Genomic DNA, 20,737 nt, shown 5'->3' with positions numbered 1-20,737 from the left:
AACTCCCAGCCTTGCCCTTTTTGTAGGCAGTTCTCTACTTTTCAGTAGTTCTAGAGCTCTTGGGAAATTGAGGGTGAGGTGAGGGCTGGGGGGCTGTCAGATCAGGGGAGGTGGAAGGGAGTGACTGCAAAGATGGGGTGAAAAGCCTTTGCAGCAGTCACACTTCCAACAGGGGGCCCAAGTGGGTATTTCCCCAAGTATCCCTAGTGGGTTAAGGATCCCTGGGCCTAAGCCCCAGGCCCATAGTCCCTTAGCAGGCTTTCGCAGACTGGAGCAAGGAGTGGGGTACTTCTGGGGGAGGGGTTCTGAACTGCCTCTTAGCTGTACATTTTCTGTGCCAGTGTGGGCCATTCCTCCCCTTCTGAACCCTGCCATTCGCCCAGTAACTGGGCTAGACTTTCTCTGCCTGGGTCAAAGGTTCCTGCTCAGCAATCAGCAGTGGAGCTGCTTGGGTGGGGAGGGGAGTACCTCTCCGCAGAGGTGGAAAGATGCCCAACAGAGCCCCCTCAGTCCGCTAAGTAATGTGGTCTAGGCCAAGTAGTTGGAGTGGTCGGATTTGCCAGCTAGTTCCCCTGGGAACCACTTCTGGCCCCCTGGAACCCCTAGAACGTTGCTACAAGAAAGAGGGTAACGTTAGAACATTGCCACACGGGCGGGGCAGGAGGAAGGGCTTGCACGCAGGGGCCGGGCTAACCATGGCTGAGGAGGCGGGGTTCTATCTCACCGCGCTCTATATAAGCGGGCAGTGGCCGCGGCTGCGCGGTGATCCTGACCTTCAGTGTGTCGGCTCCAGCACCATGGCGCCCTCCAGGAAGTTTTTCGTCGGGGGGAACTGGAAGATGAATGGGCGGAAGACGACTCTGGGGGAACTCATCAGCACACTGAACGCGGCCAAGGTGCCAGCCGACACCGGTGAGCATCACAAGGGTCGGGTCGGGCAGGTGATGGAAAGGCAAGAGGGCAGCGCCCTGTACCGGGCTGCCGGGTGTCCGCGTGGACCTGGACGCAGGGCTAAAGACTAGGGCTACTGGAGATCCAGGCATTGACCCCGCAGCGCCGTGGCCTCGCAGCTGCAGTACCAGAGGGGTCTCGAGGGGAGAAGTCGGGTTCACATTTAATGATGTATTCGGATAGTGGGGCGGGAAAGGACTTTTTGGGTCTTGGGGAGGAAGATGGCCCCGGGGCGCGGACAGGGTTGCATCGCCAGGGGCCGGCCGTGGGTCGGCCCCAGCAGGCGATCGAGAAAGGCTGGCGACAGCCCCAGAGTTGGGGAGGGGCACTGGAGGCGGCTGAGTGGGTATGCAGGCCTCCGCTACCTGCTGGTAGCCCTAGCTCCGTGCGCCGCCGCACGTAGCCCGTGACTCCACCCCGCGCCTTGTTCGGCGGGCCTAGAGCCCCCGCCGCGCTGCTTCGGCCTCCGGAGCTGCGCGCTCTGATCCTCTGCCCTCCGCAGACTGGGTGAGCCCTACCTTCCGTAGAAAGTGGCTGAGCAGGTGCCAAACAGGCTGAACCTTTGGGAACGAGGGCTTTCTCCAGCCTAGAACCAGGAAAGCACCGGGCCTCTTTGAGGCTGGTCAGCTCCCTGCCACCCACCGGTAGAATGCTATCTTCAGTGCTTCCCATCCACCTACATCACAGAACCCAGGCCTGATCAGAAGAGGCATTCCCTTCTGGTTTATTTCTCAGAGACCCCAATATCAATCGCAGGAGCTGGCCCCTCTGCTTTTGCTAAAAACCTTGCCTTGCCTATACAAGGTGGGAATAAGCTATTTTAGAGGGGAGGCGGGGTTGGCCCCCAGAGAATGCTGAGTCTAGGAGGTGCCCAGGCCCAGAATAGCCCGGGGAAATCAGAGCCACAGCTGTTAAAAGAGCAGAGGGCAGGACCATAGTCTCTCAGGCATCTGGAAGACTTTAGGAGTTGGAAATGGGCCCAACCTGGGATTTGGACCAAGATCATCTTGCTGGGGTGCAAAGGGAAGGAAAGCAGAACTAAGAGAGCTGGTGAAGGCCAGGGGGTTCCAGAGCACTGGATGGAGTAAGGAGAATGAAGACTGCTTTGTGATTTCATCCTCAGAGGTGGTTTGTGCACCCCCCACCGCCTACATTGACTTCGCCAGGCAGAAGCTAGATCCTAAGATTGCTGTGGCTGCCCAGAACTGCTACAAAGTGACTAATGGGGCCTTTACTGGGGAGATCAGGTGAGATGCAGGTGGGAGAAGGGTGTGTGGGAATCCATCCTTCACTTTCCTCATTGAGTGGAAAGCCACAGGTGGGCTACCTGTGGAACTGTGGTTTCATCTCTTCCCATAGCCCTGGCATGATCAAAGACTGTGGAGCCACATGGGTTGTCCTGGGGCACTCAGAGAGAAGGCACGTCTTTGGGGAATCAGATGAGGTTAGTAACCAGCAGAAAATACAAGAGATTCCTTATTCCAAGAGTGGTGTCTCACCAATTCTGTTCCTCAACAGCTGATTGGGCAGAAAGTGGCCCATGCCCTGGCGGAGGGACTTGGAGTGATTGCCTGCATTGGAGAGAAGCTAGATGAGAGGGAAGCCGGCATCACTGAGAAGGTCGTTTTTGAACAAACCAAGGTCATCGCAGGTATCTTGGAAGGGGCCTATGAGCCTAGCCAAGGCCAGAAAGGCACAGAGGGTGGGGTCAGGCGCCCTGCAGACTGTCTTTATTCACATGCTGATACAGAAAAGGGAAGGGGAAGATTTCAGAACCCTTGCACTCTGTCACTTCTGCTCCTGCCCCATGGTATTGATGCCTCTTGGAGTTCCTTAGATCACCACTAGGGGACAGCAAGCCTCCCTCTTCTTTTTTCCCTAGGTACTGAGCTGGATAGTTCCTGTTCACCCTTTCATCTGTAATCTCTGTCCCACAGATAACGTGAAGGACTGGAATAAGGTTGTTCTGGCTTATGAGCCTGTGTGGGCCATCGGTACAGGCAAGACTGCAACACCCCAACAGGTAACTAAGCCCAGAAGCCCCACCTTCATCCTACCCTGCCTGGGTAGAACTGGACAGCGGAGACCATCTGGGCCAAACCTTCATTTTTAAATTTTTTTTTTTTACAGAGACAGAAAGTGAGTCAGAGAGAGGGATAGACAGGGACGGAGAGAGATGAGAAGCATCAATCATTAGTTTTTCATTGCACATTGCAACACCTTAGTTGTTCATTGATTGCTTTCTCATATATGCCTTGACCGTGGGCCTTCAGCAGACCGAGTAGCCCCTTGCTGGAGCCAGCGACCTTGGGTTCAAGTTGGTGGGCTTTTGCTCAAACCAGATGAGCCCGCGCTCAAGCTGGTGACCTCGGGGTCTCGAACCTGGGTCCTCTGCATCCCAGTTCGACGCTCTATCCACTGCGCCACTGCCTGGTCAGGCCCAAACCCTCATTTTAAAGACGAGCCTTCAAGCCCAGAGAATGAGAATGATTTGTTCAAGGACATCCATTCCAGAGCTTGGAGTTGGGGCTAGGGGTGGGTGTCAGAGCCCTGGTGTTCTGACTCGGATCCCAGGGTTTCTGGGGTTCCCTGAAACCAGACTGCCTCTCCAATAGTGCCCATAATTTTGTTTTGTTTTTTCCTTGAGGGAAAGGCAGAGTCTTTTTTTTTTTTTTGTATTTTTCTGAAGTTGGAAACGGGGAGGCAGTCAGACAGACTCCTGCATGCGCCTGACGGGATCCACCCAGCCCGCCCACCAGGGGGGGCGATGCTCTGTTGCAACCAGAGCCATTCTAGCGCCTGAGGCAGAGGCCACAGAGCCATCCTCAGCGCCTGGGCCATCTTTGCTCCAATGGAGCCTTGGCTGTGGGAGGGGAAGAGAGACAGAGAGGAAGGAGAGGGGGAGGGGTGGAGAAGCAGATGGGCGCTTCTCCTGTGTGCCCTGGCCGGGAATCGAACCTGGGACTCCGGCACGCCAGGCCGACGCTCTACCACTGAGCCAACCGGCCAGGGCAAGGCAGAGAGTCTTAACTTAGTCTGGCTTCTTGTTGTAGGCACAGGAAGTACATGAGAAACTCCGAGGATGGCTTAAGTCCAATGTCTCTGATGCAGTGGCTCAGAGCACCCGTATCATTTATGGAGGTGAGTGGGTTTGGCTCCAGCCTGAGGTGGAGTAGGCTGAGAACTAGACTGAGCCCTCCTTAGAGGTAGAGGTGGGAATGGAGTATGTATGCCTATCCCACCCCTGATCTTTCGTTTTTTCCTTTCCCTTGCCAGGTTCTGTGACTGGGGCAACCTGCAAGGAGCTGGCAAGCCAACCTGATGTGGATGGCTTCCTTGTGGGTGGTGCATCCCTCAAGCCTGAATTTGTGGACATCATCAATGCCAAACAATAAGCCCCATCCATCTCCCCTACCCTTCCTGCTATGTCAAGGAGTATAAAGCTCAGAAGCCCAATAACTGCTCTTCCCTGCGCCCCCCACCCCCCTGCACATGCTCCTGATGGTATCACCTGCTCCTCCTGTGGCCTAATCCATACTGTACCTCTCCTTACCATTTACACATTACCCTGTAATGGTTGGGACCAGGCCAATCCCTTCTTCACTTACTATAATCATTGGAATGAAACATCTCACCAAGGTGGGTTTTCCTTGGCTGAGAGGTGGAAGGGGTGGAGTTTGCTTATGGGTCCCCTCAGTCCCCAGTGCAGGCAGCAAAGAGAAGGCAGGAAAGAGAAGCTATCCTCCCCTCTCCCATCTCGCACCATGGAGCCAAGGGCTGGGAGAGAGCCCTGTCCTCCCGTCAGAGGCCAGGGGCACTTCTCTCATCTCTGGTGCCAATGCCTGTGTAAGGTGTGTATGTGAGGAGTCCCACTAGGTGGGGTGAAGGGGGGAATAAACACGTGGCCCTAAGTTTTGTGGTTCATACTTCTTTACTATGCTTATTACCACATTATTTCTCTTTCCTTTTTGAGGCAGCCACAGGACCCTTGTGCAAAAACAACAAAAAACCACAAACAGGTTTTTACAACAGCATCTTTCTTATTATTATTACTTGAAAAAAAGTCTTGCGTACCAGGGTGCCACAGCTTCAAATAACAGCTCTCTTCACCCCAGGGTTGGCTCTGAGGCTGTTGAGCTCCCCAGAACTTGGGTTGGGAGAAGAGGCCCAGCCCCACTGGCTTTAAGTAGCTGGTCTAAGCCAGCAGTGCCTCCTCCCAGCCCTGAAGAGGGTAGCATCACAGGGTCACTGGTAGAGCACGTAGCGCTTCATGGCAGGCGGCAAGGGCAGGGCAGATACCTGGCCCAGCCGGGTAGCCCCCAGTACTTGGCGCAGGCATAGTCGGCTCAAGTGCCGAAGGGAGTGTGGCTCCGCTGGGAGAGAGAAGGAAGGGAAGGTAAGTAGGGGTGCAGCAACCAGCCAGACATCTTCAAACTCTAGGGTTCCCTTCTACTTTCCTGTTCTGAGTCTGCTCCTACCTTGGTTGAGAGATCTAAGGCACCCTGAAGTTCTGCATCTGCTCTTAGGTGGGAGGCATCACATACTCCCACTCAGAGCTGGGGGTGAAACTCTAGCCAAGGTCCTCAAAGCAACAGGCTAAGATGCTTTGATGGTAATGGGCTTGGGCTTTGACTCCAGAGGCCTTGGGAATGGGGCTGATGAGATGAGGAAATGGCCCCTCACAACAGCTCACCATGGGTGATGGGAGGAGAGGTATCCAGCCTCTGCTAAGACTACAACTGCAGAGAACAGTTAAATTCAATCTGCTCCAAGCCCTGGCCCCATTGTTTCCCCCCAAGGAGGTCCCTCCCCTGCAGCCCCATCCCAAACCCTGCCTTCACTGCTCTCCTTCCAAGTGCCAGTAGAGTGGGGGGAGGGGGAAGCCTCAGGGGCTTCTTCCTGGGGTTTGACAGAGGAAGTTGGTAAGTATGTGTCAGGTCAGAGCCCAGGGAATGGTACACACCCTGGGTGCCTGGTACTACCGTGTCCTCTTCCTTTTGAACTTGTACACCTAGGACAGTATCCATTTAACACTTTGCAACTCTGCTCCGGGAGCTGATAGCTCCTGTAAAGTCCTAACCCCTGGGGTGCCTCCCTCCATTCTGGGGGCTCACCACTTCCTTTGCCTCTATTGCTATTGGGAGGATTAAATTAGGCAACAGCTGTGAACATCGTTAGCCATTCCACACACTAAGTGGCAGGGAGGCAGGTCAGATGAAGGCTCTTTCCCTCTACTCTTATAAAGGCGTTGAGTTTCCAACCCAAACCACAGCCACCAGTGACAACCCCCCCCACACACACACACCTACCCCAGGCCTCACCTCTCCTTTCGCCCAGGTAGCTGATGCGGACCTGGCACTGGCCCCAAACAGCGCTTACTGCCGGATAAAGGGTCCTGCCCTTCAGTCCATGGAAGGCTGGCCCCAAGTAGGTGCCCCCAATAGCGTAGCCCAGAGTTCCCTCCTCCATGTCCAGAACCACCAGCAGCTTCTCTGGCACCTCCAGCTGCTCACCCTGAGGTCTGACTGGATATTGGGGGGCCCCGGGCCCCATGCTCTGATGGTACAGTCTTCCCCGTCCAATGTCCCAGCCCCACGACTCGCTGTTGCTGCCCAGCAGCGCGGCATAGTGGTCAGCCCGCAGCGGGGCGAGGGCCGTGGCCACACCCACCACGGCGTGGGTGCCCCTTTGCTCCCGGGGCCAGCTGATTTCCCAGGCGTGCAGGCCCCGCGAGTAGCCCCTCTTACCCCGGGCCCCATCAGTGCTCTGTGCTACGGGCCGCCGCTCAAAGCACAATCCCCCTTCCTTGACCTCTATGTTCTCTGAGCAGTCCTTGGGGTTCCATCCGTGACGCCGCTGGGCCCCCAGGTCAGTAGGAGCAGAAAGCAGTTCCTCCAGGCCTTCGGGACAGCAGTGGTCAGGGTACGGGACCTGTGGGGTAGGGGTGCTGCTGATGCCCCCTGCCAGAGCCGTCTGGCCCATGGAGGTGAGAAGCTGGAGGAGTCCCCGAAAGAGTCTTGCTGGGGCGTCTCTTTTATTCTGCAAGTTGCGCTCCGGTTCGGGACTGACCTGGGAGGAGCTGGGAGAGAAGAGGGTGTAAAATGCGGGATCCTGGCAGGGGCTCCTCACCCACGCGCCCCATCCTTTCACCCCTTTGCCCACTGCGCCGCTGCTCCCTCTTCACGTTCCCAAGCTCGTCGCCCCATCACCTTGCTCTCTTTCCCAGCTGTCCCGGGCTCCCGAGATTCTCGAGAGTTCGCCCCCTTCGGGCCTCTCCAGGGGCCGTCCCCGTCAGCCGCCCCGTGCCCCCGTCACCGGTGGCCCCCGAACCTCGCTTAATGCTGGGTCTAACCAGAGAGCCAGTGGTGAATCACCGAAGCGCGCGGAGCGCAGGCCGCCGGCCGCTTCCGCCCCAGCTCCTCCCCAGGCTTTGTCCCGCCCAAGTCCCCGCCCCTCGGGGCCTTCCCGGATGTTGAACCATCTTGTCCTCGCGCCAGGTCGCGCCCGCACCAAGGCCACGCCCCCGCGAGGGAATCCCTCTCTAGCACCACTTTGGGATCCTTGGAGGGCTGTTCTCCATGGTCAAAACCTTTGAGCCAAAAGAAAGAAAAAAGAACAACAAAAAAAAACCTTTGAGCCTGACCTGTGGTGGCGCAGTGGGTAAAGCGTCGACCTGGAAATGCTGAGGTCGCCGGTTCGAAACCCTGGGCTTGCCTGGTCAAGGCACATATGGGAGTTGATGCTTCCAGCTCCTCTCTCTCTCTCTCTCTCTCTCTCTCTCTCTCTCTCTCTCTCTCTCTCTCTCCCCTCTCTAAAATGAATAAAAAAAAAAAAAAAAAACTAAAAAAAAACAAAACAAAACTTTGAGCCACCTGGACAACTAACTCCTGAACTTCTAGATATGAGGCGCATGGGGTCAAGGGGGTTCTTCCATAGTGCTGACCTCTATTTCCCTGGTCCTGTGATTCTGGGTCACTGTTTCTGGGCAAGCCTTTTCCTGATCTTTGTGAGTCAGCCCGTTCTATGCCTGAGAGGAGAGGGAGAGACAGAGAGAGAGAAGGGAGACAGAGAGAGAGAAGGCGGGGGGGAGCTGGAAGCATCAACTCCCTTATGTGCCTTCACCAGGCAAGCCCAGGGTTTCGAACCGGCGACCTCAGCATTTCCAGGTCGACGCTTTATCCACTGCGCCACCACAGGTCAGGCCTATGCCTGAGGTTCTTGAACCCTGTGTTTCCAGCTCTGAAAAGTGGGTGTCATGGGTCTCTATGCTGTTGTAGTCTTCATCCTGAATGTCCATTCATTCCTAAACTAGGTTTCATTTGAGAGAGTTTAGTAGTTAAGATCTTGGTTGTGAGTGAAACTGTGCTACTAATTAGCTGTGTGACCTTGGGGAGGTTCCTAAACTTCTCTGAACCTGTTTTCTCTTATGTAAATGCGAACAATGATGGTATGTACCTCACAGGGTTGTTGTGGAGTTGAAATAATTCAGTTAAAGCACTTAGTATGGAGCCAAGTACTTAATACACACTCACTAAGCATAGCTATTATTGTGAAGGGTTTTTTTTGTTTTTTGTTTTTTTGTATTTTTCTGAAGCTGGAAACGGGGAGAGACAGACAGACTCCCGCATGCACCCGACCGGGATCCACCCGGCACGCCCACCAGGGGGCGACGCTCTGCCCACCAGGGGCGATGCTCTGCCCCTCCGGGGCGTCGCTCTCTCTCGCAACCAGAGCCACTCTAGCGCCTGGGGCAGAGGCCAAGGAGGCATCCCCAGTGCCCAGGCCATCTTTGTTCCAATGGAGCCTCGCTGCGAGAGGGGAAGAGAGAGAGAGAGGAAGGAGAGGGGGAGGGGTGGAGAAGCAGATGGGCGCTTCTCCTGTGTGCCCTGGCCAGGAATCGAACCCGGGACCCCTGTACGCCAGGCCGACGCTCTACCACTGAGCCAACCGGCCAGGGCCGGGGGAGACAGAGAGAGGGACAGATAGGGACAGACAGATGGAAAGGAAGAGAGATGAGAAGCGTCAATTTTTCATTGTGGCACCTTAGTTCTGTGATTGCTTTCTCATTTGTGCCTTGGCCTGGGGACTACAGCAGAGTGAGTGACCCCTTGCTCAAGCCAGCGACCTTGCCGTCATGTCTATGATTCCATGCTCAAGCCAGCAACCCTGCGCTCAGCCAGTGACCTCGAAGTTTCTTTTTTTTTTTTTTAACATTTTTTAAAGATTTTTTTTGGGGGGGGGATATTTTCTTTCTTTCTTTCTTTATTCATTCATTCATTCATTCATTCATTTTAGAGAGGAGAGAGAGAGGGAGAGAGAGAGACAGGGGGGAGGAGCTGGAAGCATCAACTCCCATATGTGCCTTGACCAGGCAAGCCCAGGGTTTTGAACCGGCGACCTCAGCATTTCCAGGTTGACGCTTTATCCACTGCGCCACTACAGGTCAGGCCACATTTTTTTATTTTAATTTTTTTTTTAATATTTTTTTATTTATTCATTTTAGAGAGGAGGGGGGGAGAGAGAGAGAGAGAGAGAGAGGAGAGAGAGAGGAGAGAGAGACAGGGGGAGGAGCTGGAAGCATCAACTCCCATATGTGCCTTGACCAGGCAAGCCCAGGGTTTTGAACCGGCGACCTCAGCATTTCCAGGTCAACGCTTTATCCACTGCGCCACCACAGGTCAGGCCCAGGCCACATTTTTTTAAAGATTTGATTTATTCATTTTAGAGAGAAGAGAGAGAGAGAGAGAAGGGGAGGAGGAATAGGAAGCATAAATTTCCATATGTGCCTTGACCAGGCAAGTGCAGGGTTTTGAACCAGTGGCCTCAGCATTCCAGGTCAGCAGTTTATCTACTGTGCCACCACATGTCAGGCAACCTAGAAGTTTCTAACCTGGGTACTCCACCTCCCAATCCGAAGCTCTACCCACTGCACCACAGCCTGGTCAGGCATAGCTATTATTGTTTACTTAACATTTATTAAGCACCCACTATGGAGAGAGGCAATATAATATAGTAGTGAAGGATGCATGCTGTGGAGCAGGCTGACTGGGTCTGAATACCTGAAGGCCAGTATGCATGAGACCTTGGGTAAATTTCTTAACCTCTATGCTGCTGTTTCTTTCTCTATAAAATGGAAATGCTATGGATATCTACTGCATGCAAGGGTCCCCAAACTTTTTACACAGGGAGCCAGTTCACTGTCCCTCAGACCGTTGGAGGGCGGACTATAAAAAAAACTAGAGCACCAATGAAAGAGGTGCCCCTTCCAGAAGTGCGGCAGGGGGCTGGATAAATGGCCTCAGGGGGCTGCATGTGGCCCGCAGGCTGTAGTTTGGAGACCCCTGGTTGTGAAGCACTTGAAACAGTTTCTGGTTTAAATGTAATCATTTGTGCTAAGCACTGAAGATTAAGCAGTGAATCAGTTTACAAGGACGGGGATCCGCCTGGCAAGCCCACTAGGAGGCAATGCTCTGCCCATCTGCGGTATTTCTCTGTTGCTCAGCAACTGAGCTTTTCTTAGCGCCTGAGGCAAAGGCCATGGAGCCATCCTCAGTGCCAGGGCCAACTTGCTTCAACTGAGTGATGGCTGCAGGAGGGGAAGAGAGAGAGAGAGAAGTGAGAGAAAAGGATAGAGAAGCAGATGGGTGCTTCTCCTATGTGCTCTGACCAGGACTCGAATCCAAGATGTTCACAGGCCGGGCCGATGCTCTACCACTGAGCCAACTGGCCAGGGCTCAGGGTGGTTTCTCTAAAATGAGTATCTGCCTGACCAGGCGGTGGCACAGTGGATGGAGCGTTGGACTGGGATGCGGAAGGACCCAGGTTCGAGACCCCGAGGTTGCCAGCTTGAGCGCAGGCTCATCTGGTTTGAGCAGGGTCCCGCCAGCTTGAACCCAGAGTCGCTGGCTCCAGCAGGGGGTTGCTCAGTCTGCTGAAGGTCCGCAGTCAGGGCACATATGGGAGGGCAGTCGATGAACAACTAGGGTGTTGCAACGCGCAATGATTGATGCTTCTCATCTCTCTCCATTCCTGTCTGTCCCTGTCTATCCCTCTCTCTGACTCACTCTCTGTCTCTGTAAAATAAATAAATAAATAAATAAATAAAATTAAAAAAAAAAAAAAAAGTAAAATGAGTATCTGACCTTGTTCCTCTCTTGCTTCTCTCCTATTTGGCTACGCATTACTGGCCTGTCCACAGACTAACACTTGTATTCTTTTTTTTTTTTTTCATTTTTCTGAAGCTGGAAACGGAGAGACAGTCAGACAGACTCCCGCACGCGCCCGACCGGGATCCACCCGGCACGCCCACCAGGGGCGGTGCTCTGCCCCCCAGGGGGCGATGCTCTGCCCATCCTGGGCGTCGCCATATTGCGACCAGAGCCACTCTAGCGCCTGAGGCAGAGGCCACAGAGCCATGCCCAGCGCCCGGGCCATCTTTGCTCCAATGGAGCCTTGGCTGCGGGAGGGGAAGAGAGAGACAGAGAGGAAAGCGCGGCGGAGGGGTGGAGAAGCAAATGGGCGCTTCTCCTATGTGCCCTGGCCGGGAATCGAACCCGGGTCCTCCGCACGCTAGGCCGACGCTCTACCGCTGAGCCAACCGGCCAGGGCACACTTGTATTCTTTAACTTGGCCTGCAAGGCTTTGGTGAACTGGCACCGACTGCTCTAGGCTCTGCTCCAGATGGGCAGAGCATTGCCCACTAGTGGGCTTGCTGGGTGGATCCCGGTCAGGGCTCATGCAGGAGTCTGTCTGACTGCCTCCCCTCCTCTCACTGAATTAAAAAATAATAATAAAAGAAAAAGAGCCTCTAGGCGGTGGCGCAGTGGATAGAGCGTTGGACTGGGATGCGGAGGATCCAGGTTCAAGACCCCAAGGTCGCCAGCTTGAGCGCAGGCTCATCTGGTTTAAGCAAAGCTCACCAGCTTGGACCCAAGGTCGCTGGCTTGAGCAAGGGGTTACTCGGTCTGCTGAAGGCTGGCGGTCAAGGCACATATGAGAAAGCAATCAATGAACAACTAAAGTGTCGCAATGAAAAACTAATAATTGATGCTTCTCATCTCTCTCCATTCATGTCTGTCTGTCCCTATTTATTCCTCTCTCTGACTCTTTCTCTGTCTCTGTAAAAAAAAAAAAGAAGAAGAAGAAGAAGAAGAAGAAGAAGAAAAGAAAAACCACCCTGGCAGCAATGTTGAGGAGGCTTTGAGGGAAATAAGACATGAAGCATGAGACTGGTTCCAGCAGCCCAGGTGACAAGTGTCAAGAGACTGAACTAGGGCAGTAAAAATAAGGATGAAAAGAATTCAAGAAGTCCTGGCCAGGTAGCTCAGTTGGTTAGAGCATCATCCTGATATACCACAGTTGTGGGTTTGATCCCCAGTTAGGGCACATACAAGAACCAGTCAATGGTCCTGGCCGGTTGGCTCAGTGGTAGAGCGTCGGCCTGGCGTGCCGGAGTCCCAGGTTCGATTCCCGGCCAGGGCACACAGGAGAAGCGCCCATCTGCTTCTCCACCCCTCCCCCTCTCCTTCCTCTCTGTCTCTCTCTTCCCCTCCCGCAGCCAAGGCTCCATTGGAGCAGAGTTGGCCTGGGCACTGGGGATGGCTCCATGGCCTCTGCCTCAGGCGCTAGAATGGCTCTGGTTGCAACGGAGCAATGCCCCAGATGGGCAGAGCATCGCCCCCTGGTGGGCGTGCTGGGTGGATCCCGGTCAGGCGCATGCGGGAGTCTGTCTGACTGCCTCCCCGTTTCCAACTTCAGAAAAAAAATTTTTTTTTTCAAATATGGTGTATTATAAATCATTTTTTTTATTTATTCATTTTAGAGGGGGGGGAGAGAGAGAGAGAGAGAGAAGGGGGAGGGAGGAGCAGGTAGCTTCAACTCCCATATGTGCCTTGACCGGGCAAGGCCAGGGTTTTGAACCGGCGACCACAGCATTCCAGGTCAACACTTTATCCACTGCGCCACCACAGGTCAGGCCAGAAAAATTATTTAAAAAAAAAGAATCAGTCAATGAATGCATACATGAGTGGAACAGCAAATTAATCGAACTTGCTCTCTCTCTGCCTCTCTCTTTCTAAAATCAATATAAATTTTTAAAAATTTTTAAAGAGAAGAATTCAGGAAATACTGATAGAATTGCAAGATTCAGTGACTGATTAGATGCTTAGACCAGGGAAAGGAAAGAGAGAAAGAGAGGTTTCTAGCCTGGAAGAGTTTGTTGAATGGTGGTGCCACTAATGATGATGGAGATTGAGGCAGACTAGTAAGTAGCTAGGAAAATTCCTTGGCAAGTAGAATGGGGAAACTGAGATAAATAGCTGAACAAACGAGCTGAGAAATTTAGAGCTAGATGCAGTATGTCTCCTCCCTAGAGATAACACAGCTATATTTTAGCTCCGGCCTAGAAAAGCAGCAAAATCAGGTGGGTGATGACAGACCAGCTGCAATGACTAATGAACCCCTGACCAGGGGCTGACCACTTAATAGAGACCATTATCCTGAAATGGCACACCTGGAAAAGCTGATGAACATTCTACTGAAATCCTCCTCTAAACTCCCAGTCTTTAAAAACCTTCAAAACAAAGGACCCAGCATGCTCTCCTCTCCCTCCTAGGAGTATGCCAGCATCTCCCCCTTCCCTTCTAATTCTCCCACAACCTTGTGTCTCCTAAACTCTAAGGGGCCCCAGGAGACTTGCTGCCAGGGGAGCAATGGGCAGCAGCAGCTCTTCCCAGGCTAGCGTCCTGAACCTGTCCCCAAGGCCCCCTTTTCTCTGACTTCTCAGTGTAGGCTCATTTCTTTCCCATAAAACTTCTAGAAGGTCAAAGCAGCCCCATCTAGGCTCTCTCCTGTTGCTTCTTCTGTTCTAGGCCCTTCCTTTTTCACTGTCCCCAGCTTTAAGAAACTTACTGTCAAAATCACTTGGACTTGCCTGACCAGGTGGTGGCGCAGTGGATAGAGCATCGGACTGGGATGCAGAGGACCCAGGTTCGAGACCCCAAGGTCGCCAGCTTGAGCACGGGCTCATCTGGTTTGAGCAAAGCTCACCAGCTTGGACCCAAGGTTGCTGGCTTGAGCAAGGGGTTACTCGGTCTGCTGAAGGTCCACGGTCAAGGCACATATGAGAAAGCAATCAATGAACAACTAAAGTGCCACAACGAAAAACTAATAATTGATGCTTCTCATCTCTCTCCATTCCTGTCTGTCTGTCCCTGTCTATCCCTCTCTCTGACTCACTCTCTGTCTCTGTAAAAAAAAAAAAAAAAAAAAAATCACTTGGACTCATGTTGTGAAATTTTTCCTGCATGAAGTCAAGAACCTACACACTATCAGCTGCCCCTAGGCAGACCTGAAGGGCCAGGTCCCCTTTCTGGTAACAGATGACAGAAAGAGGAGGAGAGGCATGAAGGAGACAGGCATGAGGGTGAAAGGGAGAGATGGTGAGTTCAGTTTAGGACACATTTTTGAGGTGCCTGAACAACAACCAGAAGGAACCATTCAGAACATACTTGAAAATGGCAAGTATGGAGGGGGAGTGAGAGGTCTGGGTTAGAGAGAGAAATTTGTGAGGTGTGTCAGCCTTTATTCAGAAATTGACCTATGAGAATCAATGAGGTGACTCGGCAAGAGTGTGTATAGAGTGAGAACAGGTTGATTCTTTATGTGCCCTGCCCGGGGATTGAACTCACACCCTTGGTATATTGGGTGATGCTCTAACCAGCTAAGCTACTCAGTCAGGGCCAAGGTCACTACTGTTTGACCTTTATCAGTATAGAAGCTTAGCCTCTTCTTCAATTTCATATAAATGAAACCATATATAGGGGGTCCTTGGGTTATGACAGTCTTGACATACCCTGTTTTGAGTTTATGACACTCACTCCCATAAGAACTTAAAAAAAGTGAGACACAAGCCCTGGCCGGTTGGCTCAGCGGTAGAGCGTCAGCCTAGCGTGCGGAGGACCCGGGTTCGATTCCCGGCCAGGGCACACAGGAGAAGCGCCCATTTGCTTCTCCACCCCTCCGCCGCGCTTTCCTCTCTGTCTCTCTCTTCCCCTCCCGCAGCCAAGGCTCCATTGGAGCAAAGATGGCCCGGGCGCTGGGGATGGCTCTGTGGCCTCTGCCTCAGGCGCTAGAGTGGCTCTGGTCACGACATGGCGACGCCCAGGATGGGCAGAGCATCGCCCCCTGGTGGGCAGAGCATCGCCCCTGGTGGGCGTGCCGGGTGGATCCCGGTCGGGCGCATGCGGGAGTCTGTCTGACTGTCTCTCCCTGTTTCCAGCTTCAGAAAAATGAAAAAAAAAAGTGAGACACAAGTGTTTTGGCAAACTAATTTGGTTGCACGTGGCAGAAAAATATGCAGTAACATGTACAGTATAGTATATTTATGTCCTTTTCCTTTTTTCTATGGCTTAGTTGTGTTTTTTTAATATTTATTTTATTTTATTTATTTATTTTTTTTTACAGGGACTGAGAGAGATGAGAAGCATCAATCATCAGTTTTTCTCCATATATTTTTTTTTTACTTTTATTAATTTTTGGAGAGGAGAGAGAGTGAGAGAGAAGGGGGAGGGAGGAGCTGGAAGCATCAACTCCCATATATGCCTTGACCAGGCAAGCCCAGGGTTTTGAACTGGCGACCTCAGAATCATCAGTTTTTCATTGTTAACACCTTAGTTGCTCATTAATTGCTTTCTCATATGTGCCTTGACCGTGGGCCTTCAGCAGACCGAGTAACCCCTTGCTGGAGCCAGGGACCTTGGGTTCAAGCTGGTGAGCTTTGCTCAAACCAGATGAGCCCACGTTGAAGCTGGCGACCTCGAGGTCTCGAACCTGGGTCCTCCGCATCCCAGTCTGACGCTCTAACCACTGCACCACCGCCTGGTCAGGTTTGGTCAGGCACTCTTGAAGTTATTTACCTCTATTATACCTGTATGGTCATGAGTTGCTAGCCTGAAATCAGCCATGGTAGGAGTATTTACACCAGAGAAATAAGCAAATGCTAAAAATTAGGGCTTTTGTTTCTGGAAAGACTATTGTTAAAGATTTACCACACATCACAGGTCTAGATATTATTTAGTCTTTAGAGTATAATTTGACTGACAAATGGGAAATATATGTTCACACACACCTTTTATTTAAGTGATGCAAACTATGGCTGGTAGAGCTACAAAGACAGTACAGGTGTTATCAAGATGCTTTCCACTGAGTCACAGAAACTTTAATACAAGATAGTATTGAGACTTTTTTTTTTTTTTTTTAATTTTTCCGAAGCTGGAAACGGGGAGGCAGTCAGACAGACTCCCGCATGCGCCTGACCGGGATCCACCCGGCATGCCCACCAGGGGGTGATGTTCTGCCCCTCTGGGGCGTCACTCTGTTGCATCCAGAGCCATTCTAGCACCTGAGGCAGAGGCCACAGAGCTATCCTCAGCGCCCAGGCCATCTTTGCTCCAATGGAGCGTCGGCTGCGGGAGGGGAAGAGAGAGACAGAGAGGAAGGAGAGGAGGAGGGGTGGAGAAGCAGATGGGCACCTCTCCTGTGTGCCCTGGCCGGGAATCGAACCTGGGACTCCTGCACGCCAGGCCGACGCTCTACTGCTGAGCCAACCGGCCAGGGCTTGAGACATTTTTTTAATTAATTTATTTATTTATTCATTTTAGAGAGGAGAGGGAGAGACAGAGAGAGAGAAGGGGTGGAGGAGCAGGAAGCATCAACTCCCATATGTGCCTTGACCAGACAAGCCCAGGGTTTCGAACTGGCGACCTTAGCATTTCCAGATCGAAGCTTTATCCACTGCGCCACCACAGATCAGGCCAAGAGACATTTTATAAGAACATTTACTATGCCTGACCAGGCGGTGGAGCAGTGGATACAGCATCGGACTGGGATGCGGAGGACCCAAGTTAGAGATTCCGAAGTCGCCAGCTTGAGCACAGGCTCATCTGGTTTGAGCAAAGCTCACCAGCTTGGACCCAAGGTCGCTGACTCGAGCAAGGGGTTACTCGGTCTGCTGAAGGCCTGCAGTCAAGGCACATATGAGAAAGCAATCAATGAATAACTAAAGTGCCACAGTGAAGAAATTGATGCTTCTTATCTCTCATCCTTCCTGTGTGTCTGACTGTCCCTATCTGTCTCTGTCTCTGTCAGAAAAGGAAAACAAAAACTGATATACTGAAAGGTAGTTTATCATTTCATGCATTTAATACTTAAATAACAATAAAAGAGGTACACAAAACAAATTATGTTATAAGAAAGACTTTTTTTAATTTTTTTTATTTACTTTTTTAGATTTTTATTTATTTATTCATTTTTATTAGAGAGAGAGGAGAGAGAGAGAGAAAGAGGGAGAGATAGAGAGAGAATAGGGGGAGGAGCAGGAAGCATCAACTCCCATATGTGCCTTGACCAGGCAAGCCCAGGGTTTTGAACCAGTGACCTCAGCATTTCTAGGTCAACGCTTTATCCACTGCGCCACCACAGGTCAGGCTAAAATATTAATAAAAAAGCCTGACCAGGCGGTGGCGCAGTGGATAGAGCGTCGGACTGGGATGTGGAGAACCCGGTTCAAGACCCCGAGGTCGCCAGTTTGAGTGCAGGCTCATCTGGCTTGAGCAAAAAGAAGCTTGCCAGCTTGGATCCAAGGTCGCTGGCTCGAGCAAGGGGTTACTTGGTCTGCTGAAGGCCCACAGTCAAGGCACATATGAGAAAGCAATCAATGAACACCTAAAGTGTCTCAACGAGAACTGATGCTTCTCATCTCTCTCCGTTCCTGTCTGTCTGTCTCTATCTATCCCTCTATCTGACTCTCTCTCTGTCCCTGTAAAAATAAATAAATATATTAATAGCCTGACCAGGCGGTGGCGCAGTGGATAGAGCATCGGACTGGGATGCAGAGAACCCAGGTTCGAGACCCCAAGGTCACCGGCTTGAGCACGGGCTCATCTGGTTTGAGCAAAAGCCCACCAGCTTGGACCCAAGGTCACTGGCTCCAGCAAGAGGTTACTCGGTCTGCTGAAGGCCCGCGGTCAAGGCACATATGAGAAAGCAATCGATGAACAACTAAGGTGTTGCAACACGCAACGAAAAACTAATGATTGATGCTTCTCATCTCTCTCCGTCCCTGTCTGTCTGTCCCTGTCTATCCCTCTCTCTGACTCACTGTCTCTACAAAAAAATAATAATAATAATAATAATAAAAAATGTTAAATAATACCTGACAAAAAACAAACTTTTTAAAGATATTTTCAAATTGCATAATACGAAGCTGAAACAAATGACAGCTTGTCACCCCCTAGTTGTTCAGTAGTTTTTCTTTTTACATTATATGTTTGTTTACTGAAATAACAAATGTGAAGGAATTAAAATGTAGTGCTCACAAAAATTAGAGAATATTTTATCACTTTATATTCCTTTTGAAATATCCCCTAAGTTTTGTCAGCAATGTATTTCATCAAAGGTATAATGAGTTTTAAGACATGAACAGGCCTGACCTGTGGTAGCGCAGTGGATAAAGCGTCAACCTGGAAATGCTGAGGTCACTGGTTTGAAACCCTGGGCTTGCAGTATATAGCCATGAGAACAAAACCTTTCTTACTGTTGTCATGCATAAAGCACAAGATCTTAAACTTAGCCCAGATGTGGTATGTGACAGTACTAGCCTTCCCTGCTGGGTTTGGGGAGGCCAGCCTTTCTTCCTCTGGAGTAAATTGTGTGAACTTATGGAGCAGGCCAACTGATGCAGAGTAGTTGGGGCATCACTTTTGATCTTCTGTAATTCTATTAAACTTGAACTGAAATCTTGTTGTTTCTTCATTTTAGGGGGCAGTAGCCTTGATTTATTCTTTGCTTTCCTTCCCTATGGGAAAATGAGAAGTGAGAGCTGCCTCAGAATCAGGAAATTAGAGGAAAAATGCAAGTAGACACAGGGAATGGCACTGAACCAAGGTGTTAATACTTAAAATGTTTTGTTAAAGATTTTTATGTCCTGAAGTGCAAAGGTTGCCTGTTTGATCCCTGGTCAGGGCACATAAAAGAACAGCTCGATACTTCTGTCCCTCTCCCTCCCTCCTGCCCTTGCTGAAATCAATAAATAAAAATTTAAAACAAAAAAAAACAAAGAAACAAAAAAACAAAAACAAAAACAAAACAAAAAGAAATCCTGGGCTTGCCTGGTCAAGGCACATATGGGAGTTGATGCTTCCAGCTCCTCCCCCCTATCTCTCTCTCCTCTCTCTCTCTGTCTCTCTGTCTCCCTCTCTCTCTCCTCTCTAAAATGAATACATAAAATTAAAAAAAAAAAAAAAGACATGAACAAATAGCCTGACCAGGCGGTGGTGCAGTGGATAGAGCGTCGGACTAGGACGTGAAGGACCCAGGTTCGAAACCCTGAGGTCACCAGTTTGATTGAGCAAAGCTCACCAGCCTGAGCCCAAGGTCGTTGGCTTGAGCAACAGGTTACTCAGTCTGCGGTAGCCCCCTGGTCAAGGCACATATGAGAAAGCAATCAATGAACAACCAAAGTGCCACAACGAAGAACTGATTCTTCTCATCTCTTTCCCTTCCTTTCTGTCTGTCCCTATCTATCCCTCTCTCTGACTCTCTTTCTCTCTCTGTCAAAAAAAAAAAAAAATCACTACCGCCCCCCAAAAATAAACTAATAAATATTACAAGCAAATTTTTTTCACCTATGAACGGAATGAACATTATTTCAGGTGCTTAGAATATGCTGTTGCATAGATGAACATTAAAACAAAAAAAGTAATGTAAATTTGTGATTTCCTCATTGGGCAGCTGCCCAGGTGCCCACTTTAGAGAGAACCCTAATTATAAGTGCCAATTTTTTTTATTCAGTGAGAGAAGGGAGGCAGGAACAGATTCCCGCATGTGCCCCCACTGGGATCTACCTGGCAAGCCCACTAGTGGGGATGCTCTGCTCATCTGGGGTGTTGCTCCATTGCTCAGCAACAGAGCTCTTCTTAGCGCCTAAGGCAGAGGCCATGGAGCCATCATCAGAGCCAGGGGCCAACTCACTCTATCCAGCAATGGCTGCAGGAGAGGAAGAGAGAAAGAGCGAGATGTGAGAGAGGAAGGGATGGTGAAGCAGATGGGCACTTCTCCTGTGTGCCCTGACCAGGAATCAAACCCAGGACAACCACATGTCGGGCAGACACTCTACCACTGAGCAAACCAGCCAGGGCCACAAGTGCCATTTTAACAACTGGTTTGCCAAACTCAACAAAAAATCAGATATCGGTTCTGCCAAACCGGCTGAATCCCACCACTGGGCCTGGGTCCTGGCTGGGTAGTTCCACCAGTTAGACTGTCTTCCCTGTATGCCAAAGTTGTAGGTGCCAGGGCACACAGGAGAATCAACCAATGAATGCATAAGTAAGTGGAACAACAAATCGATGTCTCTTTCTCTTAAATCAATAAAGTTTTAAAAGTTAAAAAAAATAACGCCTGACCAGGCGGTGGCGCAGTGGATAGAGCGTCGGACTGGGATGCGGAAGACCCAGGTTCGAGACCCCGAGGTCGCCAGTTTGAGCACGAGCTCATCTGGGTTGAGCAAAAAAAAAAAAGCTCACCAGCTCGGACCTAAGGCCCCTAAGCAGGGGTCACTCGGTCTCCTGAAGGCCCTCGGTCAAGGCACATATGAGAAAGCAATCAATGAACAACTAAGGTGTCGCAACGAGAAACTCATGATTGATGCTTACATCTCTCTCCGTTCCTGTCTGTCTGTCCTTATCTATCCCTCTCTCTGACTCTCTCTATCCCTGTAAAAAAATAA

The 20,737-nt window shown here is 51.1% G+C and overlaps 2 protein-coding genes across 4 annotated transcripts; one reads left to right on the top strand and one right to left on the bottom strand.

Moving 5' to 3' along the window:
- Nucleotides 1–680: 680 nt before the first annotated feature.
- TPI1 (triosephosphate isomerase 1) lies at nucleotides 681–4,862 on the top strand. The gene is made up of 7 exons (XM_066260381.1): nucleotides 681–912; nucleotides 2,075–2,198; nucleotides 2,311–2,395; nucleotides 2,470–2,602; nucleotides 2,889–2,974; nucleotides 4,005–4,092; nucleotides 4,228–4,862. Exons 1-7 carry the CDS (start codon nucleotides 696–698, stop codon nucleotides 4,344–4,346), a joined length of 852 nt encoding a protein of 283 aa, XP_066116478.1. The 5' UTR covers nucleotides 681–695; the 3' UTR covers nucleotides 4,347–4,862.
- SPSB2 (splA/ryanodine receptor domain and SOCS box containing 2) lies at nucleotides 4,611–7,714 on the bottom strand. 3 transcript variants are annotated; one of them, XM_066260393.1, is made up of 3 exons: nucleotides 7,595–7,714; nucleotides 6,273–7,030; nucleotides 4,611–5,324 (listed from the first exon to the last, which is right to left on the bottom strand). In XM_066260393.1, exons 1-3 carry the CDS (start codon nucleotides 7,678–7,680, stop codon nucleotides 5,197–5,199), a joined length of 972 nt encoding a protein of 323 aa, XP_066116490.1. In that variant the 5' UTR covers nucleotides 7,681–7,714; the 3' UTR covers nucleotides 4,611–5,196. The 3 variants fall into 3 exon arrangements, with proteins under 3 accessions (XP_066116490.1, XP_066116510.1, XP_066116501.1); XM_066260413.1 differs by lacking the exon at nucleotides 7,595–7,714 and adding an exon at nucleotides 7,304–7,394; XM_066260404.1 differs by lacking the exon at nucleotides 7,595–7,714 and adding an exon at nucleotides 7,161–7,283.
- Between the last annotated feature and the right edge of the window lie 13,023 nt (nucleotides 7,715–20,737).

This window comes from Saccopteryx bilineata, chromosome 1 (genome assembly GCF_036850765.1).
Source record: "Saccopteryx bilineata isolate mSacBil1 chromosome 1, mSacBil1_pri_phased_curated, whole genome shotgun sequence".
Classification (NCBI taxonomy): Eukaryota; Metazoa; Chordata; class Mammalia; order Chiroptera; family Emballonuridae; genus Saccopteryx; species Saccopteryx bilineata.
This window is presented reverse-complemented; position numbering and strand designations above follow the sequence as displayed.

Excerpts from the sequence above, each read along its gene's own strand:
- TPI1 (XM_066260381.1), top strand. The coding sequence starts at position 696 with ATGGCTGAGGAGGCGGGGTTCTATCTCACCGCGCTCTATATAAGCGGG. Across the intron at positions 2,975-4,004 it reads AGACTGCAACACCCCAACAG|GCACAGGAAGTACATGAGAA; the intron begins GTAACTAAGCCC and ends TTCTTGTTGTAG. Across the intron at positions 4,093-4,227 it reads CACCCGTATCATTTATGGAG|GTTCTGTGACTGGGGCAACC; the intron begins GTGAGTGGGTTT and ends TTCCCTTGCCAG.
- SPSB2 (XM_066260393.1), bottom strand. The coding sequence starts at position 7,680 with ATGTGCCTTGACCAGGCAAGCCCAGGGTTTCGAACCGGCGACCTCAGC. Across the intron at positions 7,031-7,594 it reads TACCCACTGCGCCACCACAG|CTCCTCCCAGGTCAGTCCCG; the intron begins GTCAGGCTCAAA and ends CTTCTCTCCCAG. Across the intron at positions 5,325-6,272 it reads CTACCTGGGCGAAAGGAGAG|CGGAGCCACACTCCCTTCGG; the intron begins GTGAGGCCTGGG and ends TCTCTCTCCCAG.